Raw genomic sequence first — 23941 nt, forward strand, 5'->3', positions numbered from 1 at the left:
TAAGCAGACTTGTAGAAATAGCAACCCGACTCAGGCTTTAATAAACAAAAGAATTAAAAACCCAGAAATAATGCATCACAGCATGGAAAGATTATTCCTCCACTCCATGAACAGCGATTTCGTGTCTCATATTGTATGACATCATATCTCGGGGGATTTGGTAACAAAGGAAGGTTTAAACACATGCAATTTACAGAAATTAGACAAAATCTACATTAGAATTATTCAGGATCTTCTTACAACTGGATTAGAGAAGAACACATTTTCCCGCCCCCCCCCCCTCCCAGGCATAAGAAGAGCACAAGAAAGAACATGTGTATGCTAAAGTCATATGAGCATTCAAGATGGAGGAACAAAATTAATTTCAGATCCAGAAATGTTTAATGGCGTTAAAGTGCTACTTTAATATGGGACCATATGCTAACATTTAAACACAATTCCACTGCACTGCTAAATAAGGTTGTCTTCATTTTCCTTTTTTTTGCCCAACCCTACCTAAAACAATAAAATAAAATCTACAGGACTGAAATTAACAACCCATTCAAATCAGCAATAAGTTATGCATTTTATAAAGCATTTTTTCCTTTTATTTTTTTTCCTTAGTAATGCGGGGTAGTTAAATTACTTAAAGGTATACAAAATTTCAAACAATGCCATTGCTGAGGTCTCTGAAAGAAGGTTTTTAACTTGGAAAACAAAACAAAACAAAACAAAACAAAACATGATTCTCACAAGACAAAAAAAGAAAGCAAAGTGCAGGTTAGAAGTCTCATCTCAAAGAAAATTATAAAATATTCGATACAATAGCAACAGGACCTGCAAAGGTGAGACAGCAGATACGCACGGGGGGAGTACGCAGGCTGAATGTTATATTAAGATGAGACAAGTGCTGACTTTAACTACGTTAACTACTGAACTGTGACTACCGTAGGGGATCAGGTGGCTTCAAAGTTTGCAAAGGGGAATGATTCTAAAAAGGAAACCGAAATAAACAGCAAACCTGACCTTTCCCAGCTAGCACAGACCTTGTTTGTTTTGTGCATGGCAAAGGGCATCTTTGTGTTTCATCGGGTCAAATGCTGCATCAAAATAGACACCTTTTCAGTGGCGTTAATCCATTATAAAAGACATCTAAGATTTCGTATGGATAAGCTCTAAAAAGGCGTGTCACATTCAGAGTGTTTTACTCCCAACACATTTACAAACTTTTATCAAAAGATTTTTAAATAAAAGGTCATAGTGACTCAGTATCTTGGCATGATTTTCCAACACTTTCCACGCGCTGGTTTCTTTCTGTCCTCAATTGTGTGTGTATGTGTGTGTTTACAGTGGAGTACTGCTGTTGGACTCACAGCCTGACCCCACAACGCAGCCCACCACGTGCTGGTAGATTACAGTTTAGTACCCTAACTTTAAATGATGTCCAATAGAACGTTGAGCTGAATGGTGATAGTTCTCCTGAATGAGCTTCACTGCTGCCTCTCTCTCTGGGCATGAATTGAACTCCTATTATTATTCATAGGCTGTGTGATAAGTCTTCATGGCCAAGCTGCTGTGACTTCCTGCTATGTTACAATAATGCCTGATGGTGATCAAATATTAGGACAGAGTCCTTTCAGGACCAGGAAAGTTCCAGAAAGGTCTAAACCAAGTTGATCTATCTGAATGCAGTATGAGACAAACTGGACGTTTCTCAGATCTCATGACAAATTGAGAAAGGGAAAGGGGCTGAATCTCCAGTATCCTCTTTCAAATAAACAAAGTCAAAGCAAAGGATGTAAGAGCCAAAACCAGATCATCATGTAAGAGCCAAAACCAGATCTCACTGAAGCCAACGGGAGTTTCATCACTGACTTCAGAAGGACCAGGATTCAGTTTCACTACACCAGTGGAAACCAGGATTTTGCAACACGACCCAATGAACATATACAGGTTCCTATGGAGGCCTCCAACCCACCTATTGCCCAAGGGGCTACATATATATAGGTCTGTCCGGGTCTAGCTGTTGACATGTCATTTCTAAAAGAGGATACTGCATCTAGAACCCAGTCTGAACTCAGATTACTCCAATGGAATAATCCGCCCTGCACTGACGTCTCACTTTGTTCTAGGAAGTGAATGAGAGCTTGACGCTAGCGCTGGAATAACCCTCATCACTTCCAATACTCTGCAAGCTGCTGTGATCATCAATGTCACTGATGCTGGTTGTGCTGATATCGTCCACTTCTCCATGGGAGAACTCTGTGCTTTCAACGTCCACTTCAATCTCTTCTGCAAAGAAAACGACACACACGCAGGTTAGTGTCATTGCAAGCAGCTACGTCTTGAACACTACAATCAACAAACGATCAACCCTCCAGCGATAAAATAAGCATCACGCAGAACGATTCGCAATGATCTCCTGGAGACGGTGGGCAGAGCGCAATTTCAGCAGGGAGGATGCTGTCTCCATGTGTTTCAAAGGCATTACTAAACTCTTTTGCTGCCAGCCAACCCAGAACTCCCAAGCTGGAAACAGGGCTCAAAAAATGAATGAGACCAGTTCATGGTGGATAGGTTCATGAATGACTATTAGTGAAGATGGTGAGGGACACAACCCCATGCTCTGGGTGTCCCTAAACCTCTGACTGCCAGAAGCTGGAATTGAATGACAGGGGATGAATCACCCGACAAACTGCCCTATTCTGTTCATTCCATCTGAAGCATCTGGTATTGGCCAATGTCAGAAGGCAGGATCCTGGGCCAGATGGACCACTGCTGATCCAGTCTGGCCATTCATATGTTCTTAAGATGAAGAACTCAGTGGAGTTTGGATTAATCATTAGTCAGTAGCTCTGCTCTGCGGGGCTGTGGAAGAACCCTGTGTTAAGCAGCACCACAGCATTCAGCCCCGCCATATGGCATCCAGCTACCTTGCCATCATTGCCACCCAGGTTCTGCGGTCTGGGCATTCCCCCGCAGCTTGGAGTGAATTTATCACCATGATAGTGGGTTGCTTGCAATATCCTTTGGAATTCGGATACCAAGGTGATAATAAGCTCTTCCAGGTCAGGGGCTATCACTTTGTGTATGTTTGCACAGTGCCTAGCGTAATACAGATCTGGGTCCTTGGGGGCTACTGTGACACACAACAGTGCTGGGGGATACCTTACCGTTGTGATAGCGGAGATAGATCTATATAGGGCCCTGCAGTATGTTTCTGTAGGGACACAGGGTATCATGTTCAACAGCACTTCAGCGACTTTGGGCCATTACAGTCAAGGAGACTGAGATTCCCAAGTCACTGAAATGTTTTTGAAAAATTTACCTATGGCCCTAAAAAATAAATGACAAAAATTGGTAAGACAGTTAAGCTCACAGATCATGAATAAATAGACGGGCAATCTCTGTGCCCTTTGTTGGTTCTTTATGGTATGTAAAAGAGGACGGACATTTTTAAAAATAATTCTGCTTGATCTTAAAATTACACCCCCAAATCTTCTCTGCCCTCTCTTTCCTCAGAGACTTTTATGGCCAACTAGAGACCTCGTAAGATTATATCAGCTCAGATATAAAGTAAGTGGCTGAGTAAAACTCTATGGTTTTGTTAAAAACATATTTACCTCTAATACTTGATACATAGTGGGGAGAAAAAAAAAAGTCTCAGTGAAAGATTCAACATTCCCCCCCACTCTTCCGCAGAGGGAAAAGAAAGAGCCTGCTCCACATCCAAGTCCTCCAGAGGAATTGTCCAGTAAAATGGGAAAGACAAGCCTTTGTCTTAGAAATAGCAGGAACAAGCAGAAAATGGAACCCTGATTTTTGAAAATTCCTTCTAGACTTTCTTTTTACATTTTAAAGAGGAGATGCACAGCCCATTTTTATACCTTTAAGCACGTGTTTGGGTTACTGACTTGGGATCACTGATTTTTTTTTTTAAAACATAAAACTTTTGCACTCTGACTTTAGAGAACTGTTCAAATACAGCAGTCAAGTTCAAATGCCACAAGAATCACCTGATTGCACAATCACAACCCCCTTTCCCGACTTAAGCAAGATTGGCCAACAATCGGGCAGAATGACTTGACAAAGCACACATCCTTTCCTTGGCAAATACAGACAGAGACCCATTTAATGGCGAAGCTAAGAGGCAAGTAACAGGAAAAGCAAAATGGAAGGAAGGAATCATTCACCACTCAAAATGTTTGGGAAAGGTCCGTCTTCATCCTGATGCATCCCTTTAGGTAGATTCACAGATTCTAAGGCTAGAAAGGACCATTATGATCATCTCATCTGACCTCTTGTGCAGTATAGGTCATAAGACTTACCTAATTAATTCCTGTTTGAACTAGAGCTGATTTTTTAGAAAAATATTTTAATGAAGCTGGGCGCACGTAGAACACCTACCTCGCTCTGAGTCCGAGCGATCAGAGGAAATGGTTGAGCCAATGCTGTTCATTCGTATTCGTTCTGTCTCCTGAGGACCTTGCAGTTGTTCCAGCCTTCTCTTTAAGAATCTTTGTTCTCGCTCCAGGTTCTCAAGCTGGTGTTGGCTTCTCCTCTCGGCCTCTTCAAGTTTCTGACATGATAAAATACAACTTGTTTATGATTTTAATTCTTTTTTTCCCCCCCTACAGCACAGCCATATACTTTGCTTCAGATTTTCCCATGTTCTGAAAGGATTTATGCTCAGACAAGCATCGGACCAGGCTATCCTTTAGTCACTAGGCGAAATGAAGTCTATTCATGTCTTTGTTGGTTTACAACTTTGCTAGATCTTACATATGTGTATAAGGAGTTTCTTTTAGGGGGATGAATGAATGAATATCTATATAGGATTTTTTGTTTTTTTAATTTTTGCACTTTATAAAAGTATGTAATTAACCAATAAACTGCATCACTGAGTTCATCCACTAGGGGGCCTCAATTCCCTTAACCAAACAGATTCAATATTTGTTATGCACAATGGTAACACAAAAATTTACCCTGGGATGTCTAGCTTTCCTGTTGTTTGGTTTAGTAGGTATTTCTCAGAAGCAGTTTTCCATTTAAACAGTGATTTATGTAACCTATTACAAACTCCTTTGATCACAGCTCGGAAATCTAGCAGGCCAATGTTCTCAGTTTCCGAACGGCCAACACATTGCATAAGATGGGAGTCATTTCAGGCTAACACAATCCTTCATGCAAGGCTCTCTCCCTTACCAAGTCTGAGCTGCAACAGAGGATTTATGTATATCCCAGATCCCTACAAGACTGGATTTTTTTCACACTTTATTTTGTCAGAAGTGATCTATGGAGGGCTTTGGGAACCTAGCAGAGCCACAGATGAAGGATGATGGAAACCATAAGTCATCCCTGTTTCTAGAGTCTATGCTGATTTTCTAGAAGTGGACATGCAAGAAGTAGTTACATTTTCCATCAAATTACAGCCCCTCAAATCACATCAGCTGTGTTTTTGCTTAAAGAGTGAGATCTGCTATTGTCTTCCACTGATCACAGTACAGAATAGGACTCCTGCTCCCTTAATCAATCATTTCCAGAGTTAAAGAGTTTATTATGGACCCTCCTAACAACCCATGTTGTAATAATGATAGATGATTTAACTGAAGGAGTAATGTATTTGAGAGGTGTTAGTCTCTGTCAGCACAGATTTACCTCCGGGCAGTGGGTGAGTGTGGTACAGTTAGAAACAGCCCAGACGGAAAATATCTGGGAAGCCTGGGAAAAGTGGTGCTTACCTTGATGTGTGCTTTGGCTTTGTTAAGCAGACCAAGCGTTGTGTGCCGGGTGCAATCTGGTCCTAGTGGTATCAGAACCTTTAAACGTTCTAAGCACAGGCGTAGGTGAGCACGTCTGAAGGGGGTGAGATATTGATTAGGAGCTGCATCCTTACAAAGGACAAAGATCAACCTCATTTCCTACCCCTACCCCCACCCACCCCGCCTCGTCTCGCCAGCTCAATTTTCCACACATCAACCTGTTTCCCTCAGATACCTGCACAACCTTATGCCCTGCCATTAAAACGTTTACACTGCAAACATTAGCCACTCAACAATGTTAGCCTTATTGCTAACCTCTGATAGAGACAGATTATTTCCTTGTGCTCACACCTGATAACCTGTCTCGGCTGGATGAACTTTGGGGAGGGAATCATAGTCAGCTTGATTTCACATACCTTCAGGCTGCCAGCTATTTGCAGTCTACTATACTGTGTAGAATTTTATATCAAGGCACTTTCAAGTGTCAAATGGTGTTTACACACTAGCACTTTACTGGTTAAGGAAACAAACCTAATATTATATACTGAGCTATGTAACATTCACTGCTCATCTTCCTCTTTTTCCAGCCATATGAGGCAAAAAGGAAGCCTAACTGACTGCAGCGAAGTCATTACCACAAAGTGACTGAATTACATATCACTCATTAAAAGGTCAGATCCAACACTGGGTGTTCGGATTGCTAGGCACACATATTTCTTAGCCCAGCATTTGAAATCCTGCTGTAAGCACAGGTGCTCTGGGAACAGTAGAACCCAAGACTCTTTGCCTATCTCTACTTCCAACCCTTGTACTATATTCTACAATAACAACCCCAAACACTACACTGTGGCAATTTTGTTTGGACCATTATTACAGAACACTGTAATTTTGTTTGTTTTTTAAATATGGGAAACTGCTCGGAGAGCAATTTCAAAGTATATTCCCACTCAGATTCTGCAGTAAAACTAGTCCTGTTTTCTCCCATTCTGTATTATGTATACAGGAATTAATAGTAGATTTATGGAAAACAGTAAAGTTTTTTTCCCAGCCCCTACATTAATGATTTATGTCTGAATTTGTAATCCCAATCAATAACACCATGACATCAGACAATTAGTCAACACTCAAGGTATCCCAGTGCAAAAGTGAAAGCCTTTACCAGCCCTGTTCAGACACAAAGGGACAGAATCTAAACTCAATCCATCTGAATACAGAAAAAAAAATTAGTTTAGACGGTTCATTTACATTTTGTATTTGAAATTCACTATTGTTAGCAGTTTGAAAGGGGTGGGGGAGAAGAGTCTGTAATCATGCAATTATGTCACTGACAAGCAAGGATGATTAAGGGTAGTGGGGTCAGGGGTTTAGCTGATGAACTGTCAGTACAGGAGCAGCACTCACTAGCACCACTATAGTTATGGGTTTGTCAGAGTTTCCATTATAAAAACCTTTTACAAAAGGGCTATAATTCAGCTGCAGTAACTGCCTCGGGGCTGAAATTTAGGCTTTGGCTGAGGAATGTGTGTTTTAATTAAATATTTATTAAGAAATCTGTTTTTTAAAAAGTCATAAACATAAAAAAAAGAATCCATGTCAATTTCACCCTCCCTCTCAGCTTTTTCTACAATGAAACCTGTCGGCATTTAATCCTTATTGCTGACTAGGAGCTTTCACTACTTGGGAAATCCAATTTCAGTTGACAGCCATTTTGTGTAGATAAACAGCTCTGGGCATGGTCAGCAACAGGTGCTCTGCCAATCACATCACAAAGATGTTTAGCCCTAGCGCTGGACCAACCTGCAATGCGAGGACGGCAGGACTTGAACCTGGGCCTGAAGGACTACCACGCAACCAATATCCTCACACCGCCCCCCAGATGTAAGCTAACCACTTCCAGCAACCCACAAAGGGTTGTACCACCACATGAAGTTCTGCCTTCAGTGATCTGACTGACAGTTGTCTCAGCGATCCCTGATTGGCTCCTTGACCCTATATAAGTCCATGGGGTGTACCAAGAAGTGGTCAGGCAACAATGTGGATCCCTAGCTAGCTATCATGACCACCCTGCTTCTCTGCCTCTGAGCTCCCACTATTGACTTCGGCTCCAACTTGGATCTGGAATCCTGCCTGACCCCCAACATTGTCTCTGACACCTATTACTGACCCTCAGCCTGATTCCTGACCCTGTCTCTGATCCTCATCTTGACTCTTGAGATAAGCCTGACTCTGACCCCTCACTCTGAAGCCCTGCCACTAGTCCTGCCTACCTTTGCCCAGGACCCTGACCTGAACAGGTTGGGAGATGGGCTTCACTTTGGCACCAAAACTCTGAATTCTGACCTGAAGCTCCTGCAAACTAGCCAGTTATTTATGAGTCCACAAAACTGGGCTGGACATTTTGCGAGATACCAGCCTTTCAGGAGCTGTCAGACACTTCCACTTTCTGTTACAGCTAGAAAAGCTCAGCACAGCCTCTCTCATAGCGTTTCACCACTGCGCCAGGAAGGAAGGGTGGCCTTCTGGCTAAGGCACTGCACTGGGCCTCAGGAGAGATGGAGTTGGTTCCAGCTTGTCTTCACTGCAGTATTAGCTTGAGTTATCTACACGCGAGTTAACTCCTTTCAAGTGAGCCTATAATGACTGAGCAAACCCACTGCAAAACGGCCCGGGAACTGCAGAGCGCTTGGATTAGCAACACAGAGCATTTGCATTAGTAGCTCACAGAGTAGCCATGTTCCCACTGCAGTACTAGCTCCAATATCAGCAGCACTTGAGCTTCAACCCAGCCCCTCAATGGGCCAACTTGGTTGAGAGATGTGTGTGAGCGGACGGGAACCAGGTTAGGGGCAATACTCAAGTTAGACTCATGCTAACACAGCAGTAAAGACAAGTCTTTCTGCGCTTTCCCACAGGGATGATAATACTTCCTTTCTCCCATACTTTATTAATCTTTACCTACTTAGACTGTAAGCTCTTTGGGGCAGGGACTGTGGGCTAGTCTACACTTCAAAGGCCTTCCCAATACACCATGCCAACAAAGGCCCCTCATGGAGATACAGCTTATACCAACAAAAGGAGTTATTTTGCCATTATAGGTAACCCCCCCTTCCCCAACGACATAAGCTACACCAGCAAAAAGACTCCTTTGTTGGTATAAGCTGCATCTACGCGGCAGGATGTGTGTGTGCGCATGTGGGGGGTGTCGACACAGCTATGCAGGCAAAACTGTAGTTTAGATCCAGCCTCTCTCTCACTATGTCTCTGTACAGAGCCTAGCACAAATGGGTCCCAATCCTGGTGGAGGCTGAATGTGGTGTTACCAAAATACAGGGTAACACCAACTACCACTGCCTCCGGTTCCATTCCTAACAGAAACCTGAGGGTCCCATTCCAGAACAAGGATGATTCTAGTAGGTGGGTTCACCCACCACTGCTTAGTACAGACAGCTGGACCTGTGCGGTCACACAAACCTGGGCTACGCCTCATTCGTTACTGTGCCTGGGTGAGTTCATGTTCCAAACACTTTTTTTTTATTGCCAGGGTGAACCCAGGAAAACACTGGAGAACTGTGCTAGGAAGCAGTGATGTGGCCTAGGTCAGGAATGAGTATAGAGCCACATTTAGAGCGTGTGCCAGGCAACTGCCTCATACCAGAAACCCTTAATGGTTGGCAACAGGAACTCATGTTTCCCTTCTCAATAAGCAGTGAATGTCAGGAGCTCTCAAACATGATAAACCAAAGCTGTTAGCAGGGGGGGGAAGTTACACCACAAAATTAAGCAACGTGAAACATCTCAAGTAAAGCCATAGACACCAAGATGCCAACTTGATCATTTATTTCTGCCCCAGAACAATGGAACGTCAATGAAAGCAGCTGCTGTTTGAAGACCTTTACAAGGTCTTACATGGGATAAAGCAACCTGAGGACCTGTCCACATGAAAAAAGTAATACTGGGATAACATAGGGTGTGAATGTAAAGCAACAGAGTTAAACTGGTGCAAAAGGCTGCAGGGATGTTTGGAGATCACTTTGAAAGTGGCTTGTTCTGGTTTAACTCGAGTCAGTTAGGAATAGGTTTAACTAAACTCTTATATCAACATAAGAGTGGCCATGCATTGGTTTAACTCCCGCCTGGTCGACACACAGGTTTTGTACCAGTAGAACTGAAAGTTAAACCAGTACAACTCCTAGATATAGATGCAGTTATACTGGTAAAAAAGTGCCTAATACCAGCACAGTTTATTACCCTCTTTCCTATGGGAACAGCTTCTTGGTGTAAAGCACCTAAATGCTTATATAGCTGCATCCCACAAGTGGGTTGTACTATATACTGGCACAGTTAGCACAGTACAGTTTGTGCATGTGAACAAGGCCTAAATCAATTTAAAAACCGATTTAAGTAACACTATGCAGCTGCCCCATGTACACAAACCCTTAGTCTCAACAGAATAATTGTTCCCACTTCAGGAGGAACACGGCTTCTTTCTTCAACCAAATATTTATCACTTTCCCCACTTCAGCCCTCCTCTCCTAGCCCAGCACATTTCAGTGGGGTTTAAAGGAGGTGGGTGTTTTTTCTCCCCCAAATATCTTGCTTTTCAGCTTTCAAATGTTGGCAGATGCATAACTTCAAGTATTTTTGGCTTCTGTGAGTTGAAGTCAAGCTGATCACTGATGTTAATTAAGCCACAATATGTGAAAGCAGTTCTGATACACTGATGGGAGGCTAAATGTCACACAGAACTCAACTTTATCAAAGCCCAAAATGCCACAGGAAACTGACCAGCAGAGCTAGAACACCTTGTCAAACAGGTTACAGATGCCACTGGCCAATCTACGGTCCCTTATCAAAAAATCCTGGAGTTTTACCTTGGCTGTTATAATCCCACAGTCTAGACAATGTTATGTGTGTCCTTCCCCTTAATCTACCAGGTGCTCTATTGTATGGTGGCTTTAACGTAGCTTCAGGCTCCCTGGCACTTTGTGAAATACCAGCACCGTCTAGACTCCACACAAGAAAGCCACACAACTTTCCTTTTAGACCTCTGGATCATGCTAATAACTGGAAAAACAAGTCTAGAAGCAGGTATAGTTTTATAAAGGGAGAATTAATTTAGGATCAGAGTGAAGGGGCCCCATTCCAGCCTCCTTCCCCCAATCCTAGAGACATTAGAAGATGGATAAGACTCAGCTTTCAGGGACTGTCAGTTTCAAAGTAGGCCTGAGCACATGTGAACTCGTTGCAGGAGTGACAGGTAGAAATGGGGGCAGGATGGGTGGGATCTTCCTAGTCACTCCCATCTCTTGGAAGGAAAGATGCTTCAGAAAGCCAGGCTACCACAGAGGTTTCTACTCCCTGAGCCTGAGAACTGGTAACTGATGTGCCAAAGCTCATACCATGCGCTGGGGTGAATGCAGAAGTGTGCGAGGGAGGGGGGCTTTCTATGCTTCCTTAACCAGCTGGCCCTCTCCCCTTCCTTCTGGTCTATTCTGGGGGATATGGGGAAGCCCACAGCGTGCAACTGGTTGTCTCATGCAGGGACGGCCAGCAGGTGGTTTGGATTTGTCTGGCTGGAGCCACAAAAACCAGGATCCCTGGGGAGCAGAAGCTGAGTGCTGGGAGGAAGGAGAGCTGAGGAACTTGGCACCACACAGGCTCCTTTGCTTGGCACAGAAAAAGCAGAGGGCAACATTGTAGCTCACTCGGCAGGCTGAAAACACTGATTAGAGCTACCGCCCACAGAGGGGGCGGTTTGCCTTAGCCTCTCCCTTTCAATGTGTTGGGCCAAATTCAGCCCGGGTGCAAGAGGGCTCAACTCCACTAAATTCAATAAACAGCTGCGGCTGCTGCATTCTGAGGAGCTGCCCCCAACTACATCAGCGCCGAAGCTGGCCTGTTGTGGTCGTCTTGTACGACTGTGCCATGTAAAGAAAGCTAATAATGGAATAGCAGGGGTTCAAGCGTCAAAAGCTCGGCCCCTCAGGCTGCAGCCCTGGGCTGGGACATGCTGCTGGAGTGGGAATACCAGTCAGAGGACACTGCCTTTCTCAGACTCGCTGAGCGTGACATTCACTCCGATGCAGAGGGATTGACACAGGAACGACTTGCTCTCCCCACTGCTGGTGGAGGCATTTGGGATGGCCCCAAACTGCCCAGTGCAGAGATTTCAGGATATGATCAAGAAGGGCCAAGGAACAAATGTAGTAAAGCTCCAAAGCCCTGGGAACACTGTGTGCAGCAACTGCTACTGCAGACTACTGGCGAAGTACTAACCACGGAGGGGCCGCAGCACAGGGGTAGCTGTGTGTGCACCTGTAATCCCATTCCTTCTCCCCCTCACTAGGTGCCTGTGAGTTTCACCCTCAAGGCTGATATTATTTGGATTGATATTTCACCCCCTCCTTCTCCAAGCTTCAAACCCTCAGTCTAACCCCTTCGCCCCCTGCTCTGCTGCAGAGTCAGCCGGCATCCTAAGCGACCCCCTCCAGACGCTGGGAGAGCGTTCCTCCGTCTGCTGAGGGCTGTAATTTCAGAGCCTGCTCTCTGCAGATACCAATGACATCATTGCATTGTATTGCATTATATAAAGCTCTAGTGGGAAGCATATATGTGTGTGTGTTTGCTTCATAGCTTTAGTTATCCTGCTGTATAATATGCATCCAAGTCCTGCCACAAGAACTGCTCTGCCATTCCTTCCCTCCCCTGACCCAAACCACAGCATAGGAGAGAGATCTGGGGGTACAAGTCTCCAAGTTTCAGGGGGTGGTTGTATTTGCTGATACCCTGACGGGTAGGGGATAGAATTTGACCGCTCTGCTCACAGCTTGAAAAACCTCTCAGGAAACCAGTGAGACCAATCTGTCCCACACAAACAAACAGGAAACTGAGGGCCAGACATTCCCCACTCTGCCCCATACCCTGATAACAGTAGCAAAGATGGGACGTGCTCCTCTTACTTACCTCCACCCTGCCCCTAGCTCTGGGTGTGCAGACAGAAGGAAGAGGGAAGCACGTAGGTGTTAGAGAACAAGAGCCAAGCCTGAACTTTTACATCACCTGGATGAAGTCTTCAGCCTGGCTCTGGTGCAGCGAGCAGTAGCTTCCCCCGGATATGGCCCAGAAGCTGTAAGTGCTGCAGGCCCAGTCAGCCACATCTAACTTCAGACCTCCCGTTTGGAAATCACTCTGAAAGCTACTGGACGCTAGGAGGGTAGCTGCTTCAAAAACCCCAGAATGCACTGCTACATGTGGCCAGTTCCACCACAAACGGTTTGGTGGTGCAGATATGCTATGGGCAAGCAAGGCAACCAGCTATATCAGGCACCTACATCCCTGCAATGGGCTCCTGGATTTGGGCCTGATTCAACTCCCACTGAAGTCAATAGAAAGACTCTCCTCGACTTCCTTGGGAGCCAGGTCACACGCCCTTACAGTAGATACACCCGCCTTTACTTGTGCTCATTTTTCCTTTTCATCACAGAGAGGGAAAAATCCTGAAAAGGACAGAATAAAATTCTCCTCCATTGAGGTCCTGATCCTGCAGAGCACATAAGAACATGCTTAACTCTAAGCCTGCAGACAACTCATGCTTTAAGCTAAGCATGTGCATCTGTGCTTTGCTGAACCAGGGCCTGAACTCTTGCAATAAACAGAAAAGATATGGAATAAGCTACACGCAAACCTCCATGGAAAAACCACATCTGACTCACGGAAGGAAAGGGGCCAGTAAAGAAGTTATTTTAGAAAGCTTTATTTCCAAAATGTTGGATTGCATTTTCTTTTTATAAAAATTAGAAAATTGGGTTAAGTGAAAAAGCAAATTCCCAGTTACTGGCAGATTCTTAACACCCTATTTCAACAAAGCACTTAAGTGTGTTCTTCACATAAAGCACATGCTGAAATCCCTTTGAGGCTAAATCAGGAACCTGCTCCTTAAAAAAAAAAGAGGAGGATCTCCATGTGGAAGTGAAAATGAATTTTATCCCCTCTCTTATGGAAGAGTTGGATCTAATTTTACCCTGAAATTAGAAACCAGCAACTTTGCTTGGATTTCAGAGTTAATTGCTTGTTTAAAAAATTCAAGAGGGATCACTGTTTAAATAAAACAATTCCAGGAGAAACGGAAGTGACCCTGTATCAATAATTCATCAGGAGACAATGATTTCAGGAAGAAGTAATGAGAAACATATGCATAAACTGGCAGTGGGAGAGGAGAATACAGTTTCTTTCTGTAAACAATTCACAGGTCATATGCTTACTTATCTTTTACAGCCATCACATGATGATGTTTTTCTCTACTCTTGCCTCTAACCCAAAAGAGAACTATTTCTCCCCCCAATAGCACCCACAACCTAACTCCTATTGGCTGGTTCAGTTTCAGAGCTCCTCTTTATTGGACGATTTGTCCTTCATCAGAGGAAAGAAGAAAGCTACAATTTTGCCAAGTAACTAAAGCAGAAATTGAAGGCAGTCAAGTGCTGGGGACAGGGCCTGTATTTTCTTTGCTGCAGAGTGTTATGTAATCATCCCAAGCCCTTGAACCACACACTGTAAAGCTGTCATGGCTTACAGCCAATTTTCAATAACTCCAACACACACACACAATTCCACATGATAGCCACGAGCACGTTGCCCCACACTTGATATATATTTTTAAAAGGGACGCTGGTTCAAAGGCATATACTTAAAAACAAAACAAAAAATTCCTCACCTGTGTTACTAGATCTTTTAAACCAAAAGAAAAAAGATTTTAAAAAATAATAACCTGATTTACTTCTCATTTTTCTTATTGATTGTTTACCCTCTGTGTTTCAATCAAACACTGATAAGGAAGATAGACTTAGTCAATTTCATTTCTGTTTCCAGTTAGTTTTTACTTGCTGGTTCCCATGCATCACAATGGTGCTATGTGTTTGGGTTGCAAACTCTCCAACGGAGTGTGCAAATTGTAAAAAAAAACAGGAATAGGAAAAATATCTGCTGGCCTTGTGTTTTATAAAAGCTTTTTGTTGTTGTATAAACAACAAAAACTACACCCTACACAGGTTAGGCCTACAGTGAGCAGACCTGACAGTATCCTCTTTAAATCTAGGTTTACAATATAAAGCAGCTCTATGAGCCAAATTTTCAGTCTGGTGTTAAATAGACCTCCTTTGGACACACAAATAATCATTGTAGATGAGTATGTACCTGTCTGTAATGGCATATCAAGGACAGGGTAAAACTAAGTGCAAAGAAATGGCCAGTGTATGAAAGTCAGGTCTTGTGACTTTCCTCTTATTTCTTCAAAGTAACATCAAGCCTACCAGGGAGATTTCTATTTGTACAGAGCCCTGATTTCAGCTGGGGCTTCCAGATGTTATCAAAATACAAGCTGTAATAACAATATATTAGTACATTTTAGGAAATAATGTACATTCTGCCAGGGATATCAGGGATAATACTTAGTCCTGCCATAAGTGCAGGGGACTGGACCAGATGACTGGACCAGATGACCCTTCCCTATGATTCTATCCTTTGTAAACATATGAGACTATTCTACAGACACAGAGATCAGCAAGATAGAAGCTGTCAATTCAAGGGCCAATTCCACAGCTAATACAGAATTTTTTAAATGCCAGATGCATAACAGCTTCAAAAACCAGAATCAGTTTCCTCCAGGAAAAGGAAAGTCCAGCATTTAACACAAATCCTTACTATTCAAACCTGGAGAGACGATTCAGAAACTTTTGGGATCTGGTTCAGCTGGGCTTCCTCCAGGGTTTGGCACCTGAAGCAGAAACTCTGCCCATGGCATCGACTTCAGTACCAGGAGTCCCACGCAGACCCAAAGTGGCTGGGAAGGGGTTATGACCAGTCCAGCCAAAGAGAGTATGTACAATCAAAAGTTTCTACTGCCCTCCAATTTTCTGGAGAGATAACCACCTCACTGACTTGAGTCTGGGAAGATCTGTAAGTCCTTAGGAGTTGACAGATTGAAGAACAACAGACCACACAAATATTCTTGCTATGTGTTTTATTTTCAATTAACAACAAAATAAAAGACGAACTAGAACAACACACATCAACAGCAGTCACAAACCATAATCCAAACTGGTTCTCTCTCTCTTTAGGTCCCTTTACAATAGCTTAAGCAGGTCTTTCCTCAACTTGAGAGCTGTCTGGTTACAGATGGTTTAATAGCCACGTGACCATGCTTTTCAGAGTCCAAGACAAACCTCAGGGCAGACTCAAGTACAGTACAAAAGTCCAGGGAGTTTATTAAGGCAGCTCCCCACATTGCACCTGGACTGGGGTTTTCTGGAACAGTCTCATTAAGCCCTGCAAGCCTGTCCAGACAGCACAGACAACCCAACAGTCCTGCTTGCAGTAAAGCAAAGAAAGAGTCCCTAAACCAAACTCCATAGTCCTTTGCCAGGCCTACCTTCCTCTGCAGGGCTCTGGCTCTCTCTGCAAAGTTCTGAGCTGATCCTTCTCTCAGGGAGCAAAGGATAGGAAGTCTGTTCTCCTCCTTGGTCAGCCAACTACTGCCCCTTTATTACCTGAATGGCCCCCAGCAGCTCGTTAACCCTTGCTGGCTCAGTATGGGGTTGGTATAACCCCATCACAATCCTGAAGAGATGTCTTATGCCCTGCTCTTAAAGGGATATGCACTCCTCCCACTGCAAAATCAGAGAAGAAAGGAAAGACCTGACAAGCCCTCCAACACTGCATGGTGAATTCCACTCAATAATAAAGATCCTGCCCCCCAACCCCTCCCCCCCCCCCCCCCCAAAAAAAAAAAAAAAAAAAAAAAAAAGCCTTTTCTCCAGGACAGGTGGCTCTAGGACTAACTTGGAGAGATCAAACACTCAGGGCAAACTTTCCCCATGGGCGCCTTAGCCTGCCCTCCACTGTGCACAGTAATACATTTTGCACATGGGTTCTGCTGTTTGGGTGCACAGGAGAATATACCCAGAGGCCCTGATCCAGGCTGGCACGCACATGTGGAGCCCTGTTCAGATGGCATGATTCAAGGTCAGACCACTACAGCTGCAGTCATGAGCGCACACAGGCCACCTTCCACAAACGTGTTCCATCCAGCATTCTATCAATCTCAGATGGCATCTACCAGTCTAAGATCAAAGACTGTTTTGCTCTCTGGTTGACCCTGAGCTGCATACCTCCTAACTCTGCTCAGGAGACAGCACACAGGTGAGCAGCAGCACAGTTCAGTGGACAGAGGAGTCAGGAGACCTGGCTTCTATTTGCAGCTTTGCCACTGACCTGGGCAAGTCACTTTGCCTCCCTGCGCTTCTGTTTCCACCCCACCCCCTCTGTCTGTCCTGTCTATTTGACTGGAAGCTCTTCAAGGCAGGGTCTGTCTCTTACTACATGTGCATGCAGTGCCTAGATCTTAGAAGAGGCCACACAGTCCTAGTATAGAACAACACTGCTATCAATCCCAACTGTTCAAAAATTATGAGTTAGGGCCCAAAACCCATGATATTGGTTTAAAGAACATGAGATTGTTCTCAAATACTTTTAAGGATATTTTTATCTGCCTTGTGGATTCCAAGCTTTTAGGTTGCACTTGGCTTCATATTTTCAAGCTTTTCCCCACAACCAAGATGACCTGAAACTTGCATAAAAGCTGAAATTCTCATGCAATCTCATGATTCCAGCAGCTGAGCACCAAAAAATTGCAAGGACTAGCAATAAACTCACAAGAGGTGACAAAAATTATATAAATAATAAAGGACAATACTAAAGTGAGGTGCCCTATCCCAGGATGAATCTCTCTACTGGCAATAATATAATCACTGATGCTTTTCAACCTACTTGATTTTTCTTTAGAGACAATGGTGTGACACAAATTTAGTTTCAAGTCTCTAGAAGGCCAGTTATTTTTGCACATTTCACAAACAGAAGGTGAATAGCTCAGTGCAAGTGGGCATCTAGAAAAGAGAAGAATCAAAGAAGTTAGTGAATTAAAACAAAAACAAAAAAACAAAAAAAAAAGCACTTTTCCCATTCAGTTCTAGTATAAAATTCTTAATGCTTGTGTGTTACAGCTGTATGAATAACTGAGTTTTCAGTTCACTGGTCAGCCAAAAAAACTGAAAACAAAATTTGTTTCAGGCTGATACATTTTGTTTTGACCATTTAAAATTTTTTGACTAATTTTATTAAAAAGGATATTTTTAAAACAAAACATTCTGAATAAAAAATTCAAAACCTGATTTTTTTTCGGTTGATGTCTGGATGTTTTTTTGATCAAATTCAGCGAAACTGACATGAATTTAGGAAAGGTTTCAGTGTCACAATCTTACATTTTTTGCTGAAAATAATATGCTGAAAAAGTTTGCCTAGCTGTAGGGTTCAGTTTCTCTGCCCCTGTCCACACAGAGTCTTTCCCCTTCTCTTCGAAAGCGGTGGAATTTGGACATCACTGGAAAGCTTTGGAGAGACACAGCACATTGCAGTGGACACTCTGGAATGGAGTTTATTAATATCAAAGCTAATTGTTTTCCTAAAATTACAGATTGAGGATCTATTATTATTGATGTTGGCCATTGGCCACAAAGTATTTTAATCACTGATAACTCTGATTATCTAATTTTTAGTCTATTGTGGTGCAATATATGATGTTACATGCCAAATTCCTTTTAGGCTCAGATGCCTATTTACAGTACACTAAATCCTATGGTGATCACTGACTCTAAATGCTCACCACATCACATTCTTTTTCTGACCTGAAAACAAGGCCTAGTTCCTGCTGGAATGGTAGATTCTAGACAAGACAATGTGGCACTAATCCTTGGTCATGCACTCCTCTAATAATGCAGACATTTTCCAGCAAGGTACTGGAACTACGATACAGCTACATTCATGCATTAGGCTGCTTTACAGGGAACATGCTATAGATGTCTTTATCTTTAAAAAAAAACAATCCCACCTCGCAAAGCAAGCATTAAAAGGCAATACCAAGTGTAACCACATTAAGTACAAAGCCAAGATTAGACTAATAAAATTGTGCCTTTAAGTTAAAAATAGAGGACTAGTTTTTAAATAGCCAACTCTGTTGTATGCTCTCATTCTTGCTAATCCCATTATAATCGCTCTCCTCAGGAGGCACCCAGTGCTGCTAGCTGCAAAGCATGACAAACACTCAGAAACCGCAGGAATTTACACCTCTGCTCCACCAACTGCCCAGCAAGGCATCTGTGCACTTCTATTGAATGCTGACAAATCTGAGTGAAGATGGACGGCTGACGATCATTAACAAACCATTCTGTCACCTATGGACATGCAACTTTACTGAAATTTAACTTTCAATTAGGTCCCAACTGACAGTAGCTAAGATTTTCAAAAGCATCTAGTGATTCTGGGTGCCCAATCGAAGACCCTTTAAAGAGACCTGATTTTCACATACTGCTAAGCCCAAGTCCTCTGCAAAATCAGGCCCCTTTAAGGTGTCAAGTTGGGGTCCCAAAAGATGGAGGCACCCAGAATCACTAGTTGCTTCTGAAAATCTTGGGAAATGAACTCTGTGGGGTGTCTTGCCAATTTAGGTGAGGTACAATTAGCATCTCCTTGAGAAGAACCTAGGATTGGAAGAGTAAACGTGTTGCCTCTCAGAACTGAAACATATTACTGTGGTGATCTGAACAGCACCTGTCAGTATCATAACTGATTCAAGTCAGTGCTATTAGTCACTTTCCGGAGCACACTTACTCAGCCATACTAAAAAAGCCTAAACATTGCAAAATCTTCTACAAAAACCACAACACTTCTCAGCTTATCATCTTGTATTCTCACAGTTTCACGGATGCACCTACTTTGGGGTAATAAAAAACACACGTTATTTCTAGTTAAAGCCTCATTTCTTAAAATCATCACATTGATCCTGGTGTGTTGTGCACAGACATACAGAAAACACACTCTACGAATGCCAGAAGCAAAGCACACATAACACAAACATCATTTCAGACATATTGTGTTATTATTAAAATCATTTTAAGCAGCAAGCACTTGCTCTGTAACAGATAGCATCCTTCATGCTTTCATCAGCAGTCAGGTATCAGCCAATTTTTTGAGACAATGTATTTACTGCTTGGTAAATTACAGGTAAGGAATATGCAGAGTTAACATAAAATGACATTGGATTAAGAGTCTCTCTCTCTCTCTCACACACACACGCACACACACACACACACACACACACACACACACACACACACACACACACACTTGCATGCTTCTCTAAATTACAAAACTAATCTACAACTATGAAAGCCAAGATGTTGTTAATGCTCATTAATATGAGACTCAAGATGTACCACTTCTTTTATGAAACTATATTTGATCATCTTCATATGGTGGAAGGAAATCACAATTCTTTGATCAAAATAACTCTACAAATGTGCCAGCTGGGAATGTTTGTTGTGCGGTTTTATACCATAAGGAAAGCATGTGCTCTTAATCCAACACCACTTCACACTGTCAGAAATATTTAGGTAGCCATCAAATATCTACTGTACCATCCAGATGCAGAGGGCATACATCTGGAACAGAGGAAGCAAGATGTGCATATAATTTAACCTTTTAGCCATAAGCTATCCCAGAAAAAAAAAAAGTTACCAACTAAGAGGAAAAACCCCATAAATATAGTTAATATGTGGTTGAAAAACAGCACTGTGATTGGGCAAAGGGATTTAAAGAAACCCTAATACCATTTTCTCCTATTGGCTATGGATTTTTGTAGAGGAATTAAATCAGTGAAATAACACGGATACTGGATTTTAAGGGTCTGGGAATGCCTCACATTGGGTGCCATGTTCAGTGCTGATGTAAGTTACTGTGCATATTACACAATAGGGGAAGCTGGACAGAAAAAGACATCAGTGGCCAAATACTTTACACTGCACCACAATGGCACCGGTCTCATGTATACTTGTGGAAACCCTTTGACAGAAACCCCTATGAATGAGATCAGAATCTGTCCCAGTGAATCCAAAAATGCATATTATTTATGTTATTCTGTGGAGCCCAGTTTCAGCTCTGGGTGCTGGTGCAATCTTCTTTTTGAGTCAACAGGATCAGCACTCCAAAGAGCTGAATTTACCATCAAGAGAGGCAGGAACTATGTGGATTTAAGTAAAGCTGTATCTTATACATTCCTGATCCTTATTTTACACCTCCCTTCTTTTGCACCTCTGACCTGCCAAGGGAATAGGACTAAAGTTGCCTCCTACCATTGCTCCAGTTCCAAAACTATGGAACTGACCATCTGGGAATCATTATCTTGGGCAACAGGTAAAGCAAATGCATTGATGGGAAATGAAAATCAGTTGTGTTGACTTTGTTTTTTCAGCTCAACTAGAAGCTCCAGAATCCCTCCCATGTGATTCAAGGAGTCACTTTATTAAGAACAGATTCTTGTTGGTTGAACCCTTGATCTGCTGTATAAGGTTACTAAAGGCCCATGTCTCAGTAAGCGATAAAGTAGAAGGGCACAGTTCTAATTTCCAAAGAACACGGACAGCTGCAGTCCACTCCACTAATATTTGTGGGTGGATTAGTGCCACGTGCTCACTTGCTCAGTACCCATCCTGCAATGGAAGGATCAAGATTCAATCTGGGAATAAATCAGGAGATGATCTGGGGGAGGCAAAAAAAATTAGCAGGAACATCTGATCCTCAAATCTGTTTCCCCTGGTTTAGTATCAAATAATGGGGTAGAACTTATCAAATAAAGCCACACAAGTTACAACTACAGAACTACCTTCAGTAATGGTGCATTACATATTATACATACCCTGTAAAAGTAAAGCACAGGCAAAGCACATTACATACATTTGTACTGCTCAGGGAAACTTCCTAGTAGAGTTGTTAATCAGAGAAGTGACTGTCCACGCACTACAATTTCCATACACTGCGCCCACTCCTTGCATGCATTTCAACTAAATCTCTGATCTTAAAAAAAAAAAAAAAAAAAAAAAGCCACCAAGGAATTTTCATTGAAAGTCATTCATTCAGGAATAGCTTTTAATTCAGTTTCATGTGGGTCTTACCATCATGAAAAACAAATAACTAATCTCTGAGTAAAGATTTATAGCCTCTCCCAGCAAAATTCTGACCAGTTTTGCTGCATTCTGATGTGTTTTTGGCAACACATGTGACATGGCAACTCCAAAGAGCAGAATTTTCAGCTGACTGAATGGATAGGAAGCATGGTCTAGTAGTGGAATGGACACTGGAGGGGAGGTGGGTTCAATTCCCAGATATGCTACAGATTGCCTATGGGACCTTGGACAAGTCACTTAACCTTTGTGTGCCTCAGTTCCCCATCTGTAAAATGGAGCTAATATGAATTCCCTACCTCACAGGAATGTTGTGGGGCTTAATCCATTAATGTTTGCCAGGTGCACAGACAGTACAGTAATGGTAGCCATGTATTAAGCACTGAGAGAGAGATGCATGGCTTGAAGTGTTAATTATTTAATTCAGTATTCACACATCAGGTTAATAACCAGAGCATGAATTTTAATAGATCAAACCCAATGAACACTATAAAATACACACAAAAAGAAAATGATACCAACCAATGAAAAAGCCTTCTTGCAAGCCGTACTTAGGTGGAATTTATACTAAAGTCCATGGGACCAGCCTGGAATGCAAGATCAGGCTGATTTTGCTAACCCAGCAAACTATTTACAGAGCTTTTCTTCTTTAAACTACAAGTCTTCCCTGCACTAATGCCAACCCCTAGTGTCCAAAAATAATGAGTCAGTCCATCCCAAATCATCAGATTGGCTTAAAAAGTTATATGGTTTTTAAAAATAATAAATGTGTGGATCTTTTTATTTGCTTTTGGGTTTTGAATTTTTAGGTTACATTCGGGTCATGTTTTCAAGTTTTTCTCTGAAGCCATGAGAGCAAGAAATGACTTTTTTTAAAAAATGAAAGCTGAGATTCACACTTAATGCTTGAGTCCAGGTACTGGGTCTTTAAGCAGCAAATATCAGACTTGAGATAAAATTGTCAGAATTAGGAACACTGATTAACTCCTTGAATTGTTTTAACAAATACTCTTCTTTAAAATGTGGCAAATCCAATCTGGCTACCCAGAATGACTTAGGGGTGAGTCGCTAGGCAGTAATGACCCCAGTGTGGAGGGTTTATGGAAATCCACTGCTGCTGCTTTGTGCATTTTCAGAAAGCTTGCTGCTTTAGCAAGTGCTGATTATTCACAACCCTGCTCAACCCACAGATTAAGCCCTCCTCCTTTCTCAAGGCCTACAACACTAAGCTTTCCCACAGTCCACTGGGAAACTTTCCATCAATGAAACCCCAACTTGGGTACATGACTCAAGAGGATCTTCTCAAGACTTTGTGAAATCATATCAGAGCAAATAGAGGCTTCCCTCCCTCCCAGTCTCCTGCAATCCCTTTGCAGCAATACATCCCCATATGTGCTTTATCCAGCAAACATCAAGTCTGTATGCTGCTTTTTCAAGCCAAGAAAGTTTAGAAAGGGTCACGGTGGAGAGCACAGTCACTGCGTGTTTCCTAAGAGGGTCATATTACCCAGAATATCCTACAGGACAAACTGTTCTTCTGATCTGGTTTCCTACTTCTTCTGGCATTAAGGCAGCAATGGGGTTTTTTGGGAGGCTGGGGGGAGGGTGTGTGTATGTGTTTTGCGAAACATTTTCAGTGTCTGAATGGATATAAGCACTCATTCTTCAAAGGTAATTTGCTCAACATTCAGGTCTTTCCTCTTAATGTTTCAGACATATGGAAGATTGAGTTTTATCCTGATAACCAGCAATGCTAAAGCCATTCTCTCACTGAACCACTGTGCAAACCACTGAGTCCAGCTCAATCCAGAGCCTCCTGTTCTCTGTCTAGTCTACAGGGTCTGGAAGTGCCACAGAGGCAGCATGCAAAGCAAAGGATCGTTTTGCATCACTCAGCTGTGACTCCCCCACCAACTGATTGAGGGAGAGAGAAATGATAACTTTGGAAGGGAAGTTCCATCAAACCCTCCCACAGCCGGAAAACAAGGATGGTTGGGAGCAGGGAGATTAAAGTAAGGGGGGTAGAGAGATTTTCAAGGCCTTGTGTTAGATGCAGCCTTTAATGTATATGAAGAGAGAAACTCTGCCCTGAAGAGCTCACAATCTAAACAGACAAGGCAAATAAAGCTTTGT

The 23941-nt window shown here is 42.7% G+C and overlaps 1 protein-coding gene across 3 annotated transcripts in view; it reads right to left on the reverse strand.

Annotated features, from left to right (window-relative positions):
* Positions 1–362: 362 nt before the first annotated feature.
* Positions 363–23941, reverse strand: part of MXI1 (MAX interactor 1, dimerization protein) — a 75718-nt gene continuing 52139 nt past the window's right edge. For all 3 annotated transcript variants that reach the window (XM_067537117.1, XM_067537119.1, XM_067537118.1), the window contains 3 exons: positions 5721–5835; positions 4387–4558; positions 363–2271 (listed from right to left, as the gene is read on the reverse strand). In XM_067537117.1, coding sequence (XP_067393218.1) covers positions 2108–2271; positions 4387–4558; positions 5721–5835 — 451 coding nt within the window. In that variant the 3' untranslated portion in view covers positions 363–2107. The remainder of the gene's footprint in view (positions 2272–4386; positions 4559–5720; positions 5836–23941) is intronic.

The sequence above is a fragment of the Emydura macquarii genome, unplaced genomic scaffold, assembly GCF_026122565.2.
Source record: "Emydura macquarii macquarii isolate MOO-44397 ecotype Brisbane River unplaced genomic scaffold, CSIRO-AGI_Emac_v2 contig_3692, whole genome shotgun sequence".
Classification (NCBI taxonomy): Eukaryota; Metazoa; Chordata; order Testudines; family Chelidae; genus Emydura; species Emydura macquarii.